This window comes from Macaca fascicularis, chromosome 19, assembly GCF_037993035.2.
Source record: "Macaca fascicularis isolate 582-1 chromosome 19, T2T-MFA8v1.1".
Taxonomy (NCBI): domain Eukaryota; kingdom Metazoa; phylum Chordata; class Mammalia; order Primates; family Cercopithecidae; genus Macaca; species Macaca fascicularis.
In genome coordinates this window covers 58,918,290-58,931,063 of record NC_088393.1, presented here as the reverse complement: position 1 = coordinate 58,931,063, position 12,774 = coordinate 58,918,290, and the positions used below count along the sequence as shown (strand labels likewise).

Genomic DNA, 12,774 nt, shown 5'->3' with positions numbered 1-12,774 from the left:
TGGTGAGTTCTCCTGGAGCAGGGAGAGGGCAGGACCGGGACTGGGTCCCTCCATCCCCCATGAGGAGGCCCCACCCCCTCCCCATCTCAGCTCTGGCTCCCCCAGCCTGGTGGTGAGGAGGAGAGGGGCTTTCTCTCTGCCTCCATTTAGTTGCAGCTCTCAGGGCACTGCTCACCTCGGTCTCCCCTATCCTGCGATCCCTCTTCCTTTCCGTCCCTCTCTGAATCTCTGCCTCTCCATTTCCCTCCTACGTGTAAGCATCTTTCTCCCTGGGTCTCTTTGGTGTTTCATGGTCTTTTTCTATCACTGGGTCTCTCTCTCTCTCTCTCTCTCTCCTGCCTGTTTCTCTCTCTCTCTGTGTGTATGTGTCTCCATCTCTGTATCTTTGATTCCTCTCTCTGACCCAGGCCCCTGTCTGTCCCTAGGGCTCAGCCAGGCAGCCACACCGAAGATTTTCAATGGCACCGAGTGTGGACGTAACTCACAGCCGTGGCAGGTGGGGTTGTTTGAGGGCAGCAGCCTGCGCTGCGGGGGTGTCCTTATTGACAGCAGGTGGGTCCTCACAGCGGCTCACTGCAGCGGCAGGTAAGCCCCAGGCTGAGTCCCTTCCTGGGGTGGGCGAAGGGAGGACTACGGGAAGGCAAGTGCTGGGGGTAGGATCACAAGGGAGGCCGGTGCCCACTGGGAAGAAGCTGGTCCTGCAACAAGAGAATCTGAGTTTAGACCAGGAGTGGAACTTCTTTAGCAGTGGGCCTGGGGTGGTGCTGGGCAGGGTGAGGTGTGGTGTGTGTGGAGGGCCGAGGAGCATCCTGGAACCTGCCCTCCTGCCTCTCCCATTCCTGCATGTACCCTTTCTTTCCTATATGACATCTGCCACTCCCCCCAGCCATTCCCTGACCCAGTCTGGGCCCGGGGCCCAGGTCTGACCCAAACTCTTTTTTTTTTTTTGAGACAGAGTCTCACTCTGTCACCCAGGCTGCTGTGCAATGGCACGGTCACAGCTCACTGTGTCTCTGCGTCCCGGGTTCAAGTGATTCTCCTGCCTCAGCCTCCTGAGTAGCTGGGATTACAGGCACCCGCCATCAGCTAATTTTTGTAATTTTTGTAGAGACAGAGTTTTGTCATGTTGACCAGGCTGGTCTTGAACTCCTGGCCTCAAACAATCTGCCCATCTTGGCCTCCGAAAGTGCTGGGATTACAGGTGTGAGCCACTGCGTCCGGCCAACATGACCCAAACTCTTTGTGCAACCTCAGAGACTATGCCTGGCACCTCTCTGGGCCTCAGTGGACTGATGCTCTGGAATCTTTCTTTCTCTCTCTCTCTCTCTCTCTCTTTTCCTTCCTTCCTTCTTTCTTCTTCTTTTCTTTTCTTTTTTTTTTTTTTTTTTGGAGACAGAGTCTTGCTCTTTCTGTCACCCAGGCTGGAGTGCAGTGATGCTATCTTGGCTCACTACAGCCTCAACCTCCTGGGCTCAAGTGATCCTCACACCTCAGCCTCCCAAGGAGCTGAGACCACAGGCCTGCGCCACCACATCCGGCTAAGTTTTAAATTTTTTTGTAGAGACAGGGTTTCGCTATGTTACCCAGGCTGGTCTCAAACTCCTCAGCTCAAGCGATCTTCCTGTCTTGACCTCCCTAAATGCTGGGATTACAGGCGTGAGCCACTGCTCCTAGCCTGGAACTTTTTTGTGAAAGGGGAGCTCAGATGCAAAGAAACAGAGACTCAGGAGAGAGAGAGGGCCAGAAGCAGGATGCAGAGAGGCCACTCATCGACCCACTCGTTCATTCAGTCAGCAGCGTGGACGGCACATGCTCTGTGCCAGGCGGTGGGAATAAGGCGGTGAACAAGGCCCACTGATGTCCCTGTCTTCGTGGGCTTCACTGGCTGAGATAATCAGAAAGACAGGCCCGGCGCAGTGGCTCACACCTATAATCCCAGCACTTTGGGAGGCTGAGGTGGGCAGATCACTTGAGGTCAGGAGTTTGAGACCAGCCTGACCCACATGGTGAAACCTCATCTCTACTAAAAATCCAAAAATTAGCCAGGCGTGGTGGCGGGCACCTGTAATCCCAGCTACTCAGGAATCGGAGGCAGGGAAATTGTTTGAACCCAGGAGGCGGAGGTTGCAGTGAGCCAAGATGGTGCCACTGCACTCCAGCCTAGGTGACAGAGCGAGACTCCGTCTTGAAAAAAAAAAAACGGAGAGAGAGACACAGATGCAGGGACATGGGAGGAGAAACAGTGAACACCCAAGATGGAAAGAGAGTGATGGAGGTCGGGAATAAGAGCCTGCAAGAGAGACTTGGAGAATGAGAGGCGCGGGTGAGAAGACAGACAGTGAGAGGCAGAGCAGCGGGGAGTGGCAGCAGGGCCTGGGAGTGTCCGTGGAGGGGTGCAAGGTGGGGGTCTGCCTGTCTGCCACCCGCTCAGCTGTCGCCACCGGCAGCAGGTACTGGGTGCGCCTGGGGGAACACAGCCTCAGCCATCTCGACTGGACCGAGCAGATCCGGCACAGCGGCTTCTCTGTGACCCACCCTGGCTACCTGGGAGCCTCGACGAGCCATGAGCACGACCTCCGGCTTCTGCGGCTGCGCCTGCCCGTCCGCATAACCAGCAGCGTTCGACCCCTGCCCCTGCCCGATGACTGTGCAACTGCTGGCACCGAGTGCCACGTCTCAGGCTGGGGCATCACCAACCACCCATGGAGTAAGGGGCCCGGGGCCAGGGGTCAGGGATCAGGATGGGTACAAGTCTGGGATGCAGGGGGACAGGTCACATCATGACACCTTAGAGGAAGGATGGGTAAAGGATCAGGGTGTGGGGTGGGACATCAGGATCATGGTTTGGGGTCAGAGATTATGGTAGATTGGGGTCTTGGGAGTCAAAGGGGTTAAGGGACTGGGTATGAAGTCAGGGATCAGAGGTCAGAGACATGGTCAGAGGTCAGAGTGTGTCAGGGGTCATCACACTGGAGCAAAAGGCATATTATATATATATATATGTAAATAGGATATGGGCCTTGTGGGTCATGGGTCTTGGGTTAGAGGTCACTGTAGAATTAAGGTCATGGGATCCAGAGGTTGTACAATCTGGTTAGAATCTGAGGATGGACATTGGGATTCTATCCGAAATCACATATCTGAGATTGGAGGTCATAGCGTTTGGGGTGTGAGGTCTGAGGTTTGAGGTCGTGGAGGCTGGGGCCAAATAAACTAGGATCAGGGGTCACTGGCGTTGGAAGCAGTGAGGTTTGGAAGATGGGGAGCTGAGGTTGCAGGTTAAGGTAAAGACAGGGACATGGGGTCACGAGACAAGATATGAGATCAAGCTGGGATCATAAGGTAATAAGATAGAAGGTCAAAGATCACAGTAGTAGGCACTGAAGAGGGTCAGGTCTGGATTCGTTGTCTCTGAGGCTGGAGAGACAAGAAAGGTCTTGAGTTATGCCACTCAAAGTCAAATGTCAAAGACCAAAGAGACTGTCAATCATCTGGGGTCATGATTCATATGAAATTAAGTCATAAATATGTAACTTGGAGGTTTCAGGATTGTAGTACAGGTTGGTGAGGGGCTGGGATATTGACTCAGATGGGCCACATCGAGGAAGAGGGATGTCACCTCAAAGTGGGGAGATTTAGGGGACCCTGCAGCACGCATGTTCCCTCTCCAGACCCATTCCCGGATCTGCTCCAGTGCCTCAACCTCTCCATCGTCTCCCACGCCACCTGCCGTGAGGTGTATCCCGGGAGAATCACAAGCAACATGGTGTGTGCAGGCGGCGTCCCGGGGCAGGATGCCTGCCAGGTGAGCGTGCGTGGTCACCAGGACAGAAAGGGAAGGGGAGGGGCTGGAAGCAGGAGAGGAACTGATAGAGGATGAATCAGGGAAAGGAGATGCTGGAGAGAGATGGGGTCAAAAAGGAAGGGAGAGGCTGGGCGCGGTGGCTCACACCAGTAATCCCAGCACTTTGGGAGGCCAAGGCGGGCAGATTACTTGAGGTCAGGAGTTCAAGACAAGCCTGGCCAACATGGTGAAACCCTGAATCTACTAAAAATACCAAAATTAGCTGGGAGTGGTGGTGCAAGCCTGTGGTCCCAGCTACTCGGAAGGCTGAGGCAGGAAAATCGCTTGATCCCGGGAGGCGGAGGTTGCAGTGAACTGAGATCGCGCCACTGCACTCCAGCCTGGGTGACAGAGCCAGACTCTGTCTCTAAACAAAATAATAATAATGATAATAATAATAATAATAGTAATAATGATAATAATGGAGGAGAGGCCCAGGATAAGGGAGGGAGAGAGACAGGGAGTAAGAGGAAGGACCAGGGAATGGAGGAGGGGGAGGGACAGGGAGAGAAGAGGGAGGAAGGGAACAGAGAAGGAAAGATGGGGTAGGGGGCAGAGGGAGAGGCAGCAAAACAGACAGAAAGAACTGGGAGCCCAGACAGGGAATCAGCTGTTTCTGGGGCTCTAAGTCTTTCCCACACCATCCTCCAGTTGGTGCTGTCCCAGACCGAGAGAGATTTGAGGATGGTGGCCTCTCCCCTCATTGGTCAGGGCCCCAGCCATTGTCCTTGAGAGAACTCTGTGCTCCTGATGGAGTCCTGCCCACCTTCCCTGGGATTGGTCATTGGTGATGGCACTCTCTCCCCTCATTGGTCAGAACCCCAGCCATTGTCCTTGAGAGAACCTCTACCCTTTATGGAGTCCAGCCCTCCTCCCCTGGGATTGGTCATTGGTAATAGTGTTCTCTCTCCTCATTGGTCAGGGCCCCAGCCATTGTCCTTGAGAGAATGTTCTACTCTTTATGTTGCCTTGACAGCCTCCCCTGGGATTGGTCATTGATGACTGTGCTCTCTTTCCTCGTTGTTCAGGGCCCCAGCCATTGTCCTTGAGAGAACCTCTGTCCTTTATGGAGTTCCACCCTTCTTCCCTGGGATTGGCCGCTAGAGACAGTGGCTCTTCTCTTTTGGTTAGCCATTGCCATTGTCCTCTGGGAAAGTGATTATACTCTTTCCTCTTTTGACCAGACTTGGAGCCCTCCCCAAGGCCCAGGACTGGGTTGGAGTGTTGGAGAGGAAAACAGAAATGTCTCCCTTGTTCAGACAGTACTTCTCTTCCTTTCCAGGGTGATTCTGGGGGCCCCCTGGTGTGTGGGGGAGTCCTTCAAGGTCTGGTGTCCTGGGGGTCTGTGGGGCCTTGTGGACAAGATGGCATCCCTGGAGTCTACACCTATGTTTGCAAGTATGTGGACTGGATCCGGATGATCATGAGGAACAACTAACCTGTTTCCTCCACCTCCACCCCTTAGCTTGGGTACCACTCTGACCCTCAGAGCACCAATACCTCCTCCATCGCTTTTCCCGGCTCCATTCTTGTTGGCCTGGGAACTTTTTGGAACTTTTAACTCCTGCCAGCCCTTCTAAGATCCATGAGCAGAATGGAGAGAAGTGTGCAATGGTCTGGAATAAATACAAATGAAGGAGGGGCCATGTCTGTCCATTTGAAGTCCCCATGCTGGTTGAGACTGGAAGAAGGACTCAACAGTTTCCCTAGCTCATACAAGTAGAAACAGAGCTCAAATAAGGCCGGGCACAGTGGCTCACACCTGTAATCCCAGCACTTTGGGAGGCTGAGGCGGGTGGATGACTTGAGGTCAGGAGTTCGAGACCAGCCTGGCCAACATGGTGAAACCCCGTCTCTTCAAAACTACCAAAAAAAAAAAAAAGAAAAAAATTTAGCTGGGCATGGTGGCACACACTTGTAATCTCAGCACTTTGGGAGGCTAAGGCGGGTGGACCACCTGAGGTCAGGAGTTCAAGACCAGCCTGGTCAACATGATGAAACCCCATCTCTACTAAAAATACAAAAAGTAGCCGGGCATGGTGGTGCATGCCTATAATCCCAGCTACTTGGGAGGCTGAGACAGGAGAATTGCATGAACCCATGAGGCAGAGGCTGCAGTGAGCCGAGATCAAACCATTGCACTCCAGCCTGGGTGACAGAATGAGACTTCATCTCAAAAAGAAAGAAAGAAAGAAAGAAAAACAAACAAACAAACAAAACCCAAAAAACAAAGCTCAAATAGGATGAGGGTCTTCCCTGAGTAGTTACTCAGAAATGGAATAGAAAAAGTTACCTATAATAATACAGGCTGGGTACAGTGGCCCACGCCTGTAATCCCAGCACTTTGGGAGGCCGAGATGGGAGGATGGCTTGAGCTGAGGAGTTCGAGATCAGCCTGGCAACATGGTGAAACCTCGTCACTACAAAAATACAAAAAATTAGCTGGGTGTGGTGGCACGAACCTGTAGTCCTGGCTACTTGGGTAGCTGAGGTGGGCAGATCACCCGAGCCGGAGAGGTGGAAGCTGCAATGAGCTGAGATCACACCACTACACTCCAGGCTGGGTAATAAAGTGAGAGACCTTGTCTCAAAAGCAAAAATCCAACAATATGAATAAGAGCCATGTTTCTTCATCCAGCACAATAGAAACAGTGCCCAGAGCTTATAAGCTTTTCAAGAGTCCACAAAAGACCCGAGAAGGAAAAAGAAAATTGTTAGCTCCAAAATACGAGACAAAAGCTGCAAAGTCAACATTTATGACCATTTAATCCAATGTCCATAAAGCATAACATTCTTTCCACTACTCAACTGCAGTTTACTTTCTTGTAATCAAGCATACATTGTTTCTTTAATGTGGGACATGGCTTTGTTCTCATATGTATGCAATGACGGAGGGTGGAGTGCAGCCTTGGAAAGCAGGAGGGCTCGGCCTATGTCTTAAAATTCTCCTGCCTACCCCTTGGATTCTGTCTCCACTGGGACTCGGGAGGTGAGGGGAGACCATCTCTCCAAGTGCACTAAAGGGGAATTGGAGGAGGGAGGGGGTGCGGGGTGATCATAACAGTGGAGGCACATTTGCTGAGCCCCCCTGCAGTCTGCTCTTTCCAAATGGACCCTCCTGGAGGCCTGATCCCAACCTTCCCTGCAAGCAGGTCTGTCACCCCCATCTCTCAGATGAAGAAACTGAGCCTCGCAGGGGTGGAGTCCCTTGTCCCCACGTCATAAGGGTAGTCATAGTGGTAGGAAGAGGAAGCACCTAGGTTTGAGGCCAGGGCTGGCTGTTGTCAGAACCTAGGCCCTCCCCTGCCTTGCTCCACATCTGGTTAGGGGAGAGAGGGGAGGAAAGCCAAGGGAAGGCACCTAGCTGAAAACAAACAAGCTGGGCGAAGCAGGAATCCGCGCTCGGGTTCTGCAGATGCAGAGGTTGAGGCGGCTGCAGGACTGGAAGTCATCGGGCAGAGGTCTCGCAGCAGCCAGTAAGTGAACAGCTGGAGTCGGGCTGCCTGGGAGGCAGGGAGAAGCGGGCAGGGGAAGGGTCAGCAGAGAAGCAAGGTCCCAGAGGAGCCCTGGGGTGGAGCGCAGCCGAGGGCTCTGTTCCCTTTCCTGGACTCAGCTTCCACAGGCCCTGACCTGCCTCCCCCACCCTCCGGTCCTGCCCCACCTATGTGACACCCCAGCACCCCCCTCCTTGCAAAGGAGAAGGGAGCGGCCTAGGGGAGGCCAGGGGCCCACCTGGGCTGGGGCTGTGGAAAGGCAGTGACTGGGACAGGAGGAAAAAGAGAGACGGAGGTTAGACGGAAGGAGAGGGATTTCGAGACAAATTGCCAGAGATGCAGTCAGAGAGACTGACTGAGGTAGAAAAAGAGACTGAGACACAAAGATAGAAGGAATTAGAGAAAGGGCCACACAGAGCCAGATGGAGAGAGAAGACTGGAGATGGAGACGGGGATGAGGACAGACAAAGGCAGACAGACACGTAGGGACAGAAAGAGAAAAATCACACAAAGTCAGAATTATTGAGTGACAGAGAATGACACAGAGAGCAAGACACAGATTCAGAGAGTCGGGAGGGAAAGGAAGGCTGCAGACAGACAGACAGACAGACAGACAGACAGAGGGAGACTGAGACGCAGGGAGAAGAGGTCTCTTGGAGAGGCAGGCAGCCAGTGCCTCGGAGGTCTACGGGGAGGGCCCCCCACACCCCGCCCTGGGGCATTAAGGCAGGGCTTGGAGGCCAGTCATCCTGGGCCCGCCCGGGGCCGTCCCCCTGCCTGCCCGCCTGCCTGGTGCCTGGCACCTGGCGCTCCAACCCAGCCTACCTGCTGTAGCCGCCGCTGCTGCCTCCGCCGCCACTGGGCCCCCAGAGCCCCAGCCCCAGAGCCCGTGAGTCCAGGAGGAAAGGGAAGCCGTCCCTCCCCGTCCACGTCCAGGCGTCAGCCCTCCCCAAGGACACCTGTCCCGCTCGGGCACCCATTTCTCCCTCTGCTCTGTCCTTCTCTGCTTGGGTGGGGGTTCGTGGCCTCTCTCTGCACCTCTCACCTCCAATGGCTGTCCCCAGCCTCAGTTACCTCTGATCTCCATGGCTTCAGCTGGTGAGCCGGCCCTCTGCTCCCACCCCCGCTGGCCAGGGCAGCCGAGGGCACTGGCCCTCCCCTTGACCAGCCCCGCCCAACTCTGCTTGGCTGTCCTTCAAAAGGGCAGGGGTTTGGCAGGCAGGGGTTCAGCGAGCTGGGTGATGGGGGGCCCAGACATTTTCTGGGGCTGAGCCCCCACTCCCCCCCAGCAGACCTCAAAGGCTCCATATCGCTCTGCTGTGAAGACAATGAAAAAGGGGTGGCTACAGAACGGGGTCTGGTTCCCCTTGTCCTTCCACTCCAAGCTGCTGGGGCCTGGCCAGCTCTCAAGGCAAGAAGGAAAACATCCTCTGACATGTGCCGAGGAGGTCCCATGGCTGACTTGAACGGGGCCAGCCCATGACTTGCCGGTCAAAGCCCCTCCCAACAACTTCCACATGGTTCTTGGTATCTCGGAAGCTTCTAGCTGTGACCAGGCCCTCTCCAAGGCCACCCTCGACACCTAAGATATATTTTAAGTGTTTGGAGATCCGAGTGCTGTGAGAAACAGGGGATTTTCCCAACCTTGTTTCTCTCAAGTGGGGAGCAGGAGCAGGTGAGGGAGAGAGGAGAGGGCATGAGCCAGCCCCCGACTTCCCTGTAAAGTGATGCGGCCCCATGTCCCTCCTTGTTCCCAGAGGAACCTGGGGCCCGCCCCTCCCCCCTCCAGGCCATGAGGATTCTGCAGTTAATCATGCTTGCTCTGGCGACAGGTACGGCAGGGGATGGGGGCAGGGCAGGAGCCTCCCTCTCGCATCTCTGGGATCCCCTAACCCTCTGTGTCCAGACAGTGACAGGGCTGATTCCAAATTACAGAACAACCCATAAGGCATCCGACCTGGGAGCAGCCGTCACGAGGGCCTGGATGCCCTTCCAGATAATCCCTTTAAATGCCAAAGGAGGAGAGGTCAAGGGGGTCCTAAAGGGCCCCGGGAAGGGGCCAGGGAAGCTGGAGTTGGGGGAGCGGTCAGTCAAAGCGCACAGGACAGGGGCTACCAACCAACCAGTATGGAAGTATTTCCTTTTTTTTTCCCCAGAGACAAGGTCTCGCTCTATTGTCCAGGCTGGAGTGCCGTGGTGCCATCATGGCTCACTGCAGTCTTGACTTCCCCGGCTTAAGTGATCCTTAAGCCATCTCAGCCTCCCCGGTAGCAGGGACCACAGGAACCTGCCACCAAGCCAGGCTAATTGTTTGATTTTTTGTAGAGATGGAGGCGGGGGGGGGGTCTCACTATGTTTGCCTAGGTTGGTCTTGAACTCCTGGGCTCAAGCAATCCTCCCACCTTAGCCTCCCAAAGTGCTGGGATTACAGGCGTTTGCACCCGACCCTATGGAAGTATTTTCATCCTTTAATGCCTGGTCCCAGCATCCAGCGCAACCCAGAGGGACACCAGACCAGGGCCCAGACCACCCACCCTCTTTCTCTCCTCCCCACCCCCATTTCTGGGAGCCCTCCTGGTCTACCACCTCTCCTTCCTGAGCCCCTCCTTTTGCTCTCACTCCCTCCAGGGCTCGTAGGGGGAGAGACCAGGATCATCAAGGGGTTCGAGTGCAAGCCTCACTCCCAGCCCTGGCAGGCAGCCCTGTTCGAGAAGACGCGGTTGCTCTGTGGGGCGACCCTCATTGCCCCCAGCTGGCTCCTGACAGCAGCCCACTGCCGCAAGCCGTGGGTGCGGGGGCTGGGGCGGGGCCGGGAGGGGGCTGGGAATGGGGAGATGGATGGAGCGAAGCTCGGGGATAGGGATGCGGGAAAGGGGATTAGAAATGGGGACGGGTAGTGTCAGCAAGGTTGACGGGCTTGCGTTGGGATTGAAGGTGGGGGGATGAATGGGGTTGGGATGGGGCTATGGCTGGGAAGGGGGCTTCGGTGGGAGACGTGGAAGAGGTTGGAAGCAGAGTGATGTTTCTTCACTCTCAAAGGTGTCACTCACCTCTCCCAACCATGTCTCCCCCGAACTTTCCTCCTCCAACTACCGTCTCTCCCACCTCAGCCGCTACATAGTTCACCTGGGGGAGCACAACCTCCAGAAGCAGGATGGCTGTGAGCAGACCCGGACAGCCACTGAGTCCTTCCCCCACCCCGGCTTCAACAACAGCCTCCCCAACAAAGACCACCGCAATGACATCATGCTGGTGAAGATGGCGTCGCCAGCCTTCATCACCTGGGCTGTGCGACCTCTCACCCTCTCCTCACGCTGCGTCACCGCTGGCACCAGCTGCCTCATTTCCGGCTGGGGCAGCACGTCCAGCCCCCAGTGTAGGAGCTCCAGAGGGGAACCCGGCAAGGGGTGGTGGGGAGGGTGTGGTCATGATTGTGGAAGGGTTCGGGGGATCAGAGATGCGGTTCGCAGTGACGAAGGTGGTATAAGTTGAGAGGATGAGTGGAAAACGTCAGGACAGGGGAGGGTGGGTACCGAAGTTGGGGCCTTGGAATCAGACAGACGGGATATGCAATCATACGTCCATAATCTCCTGGTTGCAGGACCTTAGACAAGCGGCTTCACCTCTCTGAATCTTGATTTTCTTCTCTATAAAATGAGAATAATTATACCCACCTGTCAGGACTGGATTAGAGATAATGTATATCAAGCAACTGGCATAAATCATTTATTGGATAGCAGGTTGGGCACAGTGGCTGACGCCTGTAATCCCAGCACTTTGGGAGGCCCAGGTGGGCAGATCACCTGAGGTCGGGACTTTGATACCAGCCTGGCCAACATGGTGAAATCCCGTCTCTACTAAAAATACAAAAATTAGCTGGGTGTGGTTGTGCGCGCCTGTAACCCCAGCTAATCAGGAGGCTGAGGCAGGAGAATCGCTTAAACCCGGGAGACGGAGGTTGCAGTGAGCCAAGATCACGCCACTGCACTCCAGCCTGGGAGACAGAGCAAGACTCTGTTTTAAAAAAAAAAAAAAATGCTGGATAGCACTGCTGTTGCTATTGTTACAAGAAGAGAGGTGAGTTGGCTGGGTCTAAGGACAGGGATTCACCCAGGGGCTGGGTCACAGCAAGCACTGCATTAGGGGCGGTGGCAGGGGGCTCATTCCCACAGCCCCTCCTGCTGTTTCCACAGTACGCCTGCCTCACAGCTTGCGATGCGCCAACATCACCATCATTGAGCACCAGAAGTGTGAGAACGCCTACCCCAGCAACATCACAGACACCATGGTGTGCGCCAGCGTTCAGGAAGGGGGCAAGGACTCCTGCCAGGTCAGCGGGCAGGGCCTGGGTCTCCAGCCACACCCCCATCCCATCCCCAGCTTCAATGACATCCTTACCGACATCCACAATTTCATCCCCAACCTCAACCCGCCTCCCCCTGCAACTCCCAATCCATCTCTTCCCCTGTTCCCATTTCTGATCTCAGCACAAACTTCAGCTCCATCCCCGTTTCCAGCTTCAGCTTTCCCCAAACTCGTTTTTGAGCCTAACCCCATCCTTTATCCCACCCATAATCCCAGCCTTATCGCCAAACCTATCACCATTCCCGGTGCCTCTCCATCCTCAGTCTCGGCCCCACTCCTAAGCACCGTCCCCACCTCCTCCCTGGCGAACACCGTGCTCAACGCTTTCTCTCACCAATGTTCTCTCTCCCCGTGCCCAGGGTGACTCCGGGGGCCCTCTGGTCTGTAACCACTCTCTTCAAGGCATTATTTCCTGGGGCCAGGATCCGTGTGCGATCACCCGAAAGCCTGGTGTCTACACAAAAGTCTGCAAATACGTGGACTGGATCCAGGAGACGATGAAGAACAATTAGACTGGACCCACACACCACAGCCCAATACCCTCCATTTCCACTTGGTGATTGGTTCCTGTTCACTCTGTTAATAAGAAACCCTAAGCCAAGACCCTTTACGAACATTCTTTGGGCCTCCTGGACTACAGGAGATACTGTCACTTAATAATCAACCTGGGGTTTGAAATCAGTGAGACCTGGATTCAAATTCTGCCTTGAACTATTGTGACTCTGGGAATGATAACATCTGGTTTGTTCTCTGTTGTATCCCCAACCCCAAAGACAGCTCCTGGCCATATATCAAGGTTTCAATAAACTTTTGCTAAATGAGTGAATCTACTGAGTGCTTACTATGTGCTAGACCCTGATCCACTGGCTTTTATTTTATTTTATGTTATTTTATTTTATTTTATTTTATCTTAAGACAGAGTCTCACTCTGTCACCCAGGTTGGAGTACGGTGGCGCTCTCTCTGCTCACTGCAACCTCCACCTCCTGGGTTCAAGCAATTCTCCTGCCTCAGCCTTCTGAGTAGCTGGGATTACAGGTGCCTACCACCACATCCAGCTAAGTTTTGTATT

The 12,774-nt window shown here is 54.6% G+C and overlaps 2 protein-coding genes across 3 annotated transcripts; both read left to right on the top strand.

The window, feature by feature from the left end:
- The first annotated feature begins 427 nt into the window (after window positions 1-427).
- Window positions 428-5,603, top strand: KLK12 (kallikrein related peptidase 12). The gene is made up of 3 exons (XM_045379962.2): window positions 428-585; window positions 3,672-3,805; window positions 5,127-5,603. The coding sequence occupies exons 1-3, from the start codon at window positions 459-461 to the stop codon at window positions 5,280-5,282; spliced, it is 417 nt and encodes a 138-aa protein (XP_045235897.1). The 5' UTR covers window positions 428-458; the 3' UTR covers window positions 5,283-5,603.
- A 1,505-nt stretch (window positions 5,604-7,108) lies between these two features.
- On the top strand, window positions 7,109-12,529 carry KLK11 (kallikrein related peptidase 11). Of its 2 annotated transcripts, none has more exons than XM_005590069.5 (6): window positions 7,109-7,320; window positions 9,096-9,170; window positions 9,967-10,123; window positions 10,449-10,714; window positions 11,532-11,668; window positions 12,063-12,529. In XM_005590069.5, the coding sequence occupies exons 1-6, from the start codon at window positions 7,260-7,262 to the stop codon at window positions 12,213-12,215; spliced, it is 849 nt and encodes a 282-aa protein (XP_005590126.1). In that variant the 5' UTR covers window positions 7,109-7,259; the 3' UTR covers window positions 12,216-12,529. The 2 variants fall into 2 exon arrangements, with proteins under 2 accessions (XP_005590126.1, XP_065390856.1); XM_065534784.2 differs by lacking the exon at window positions 7,109-7,320 and adding an exon at window positions 8,152-8,227.
- Window positions 12,530-12,774: the final 245 nt, after the last annotated feature.

Excerpts from the sequence above, each read along its gene's own strand:
- KLK12 (XM_045379962.2), top strand. The coding sequence starts at position 459 with ATGGCACCGAGTGTGGACGTAACTCACAGCCGTGGCAGGTGGGGTTGT. Across the intron at positions 586-3,671 it reads GCGGCTCACTGCAGCGGCAG|ACCCATTCCCGGATCTGCTC; the intron begins GTAAGCCCCAGG and ends TTCCCTCTCCAG. Across the intron at positions 3,806-5,126 it reads CGGGGCAGGATGCCTGCCAG|GGTGATTCTGGGGGCCCCCT; the intron begins GTGAGCGTGCGT and ends CTTCCTTTCCAG.
- KLK11 (XM_005590069.5), top strand. The coding sequence starts at position 7,260 with ATGCAGAGGTTGAGGCGGCTGCAGGACTGGAAGTCATCGGGCAGAGGT. Across the intron at positions 10,124-10,448 it reads GCAGCCCACTGCCGCAAGCC|CCGCTACATAGTTCACCTGG; the intron begins GTGGGTGCGGGG and ends CTCCCACCTCAG. Across the intron at positions 11,669-12,062 it reads GGGGCAAGGACTCCTGCCAG|GGTGACTCCGGGGGCCCTCT; the intron begins GTCAGCGGGCAG and ends CCCCGTGCCCAG.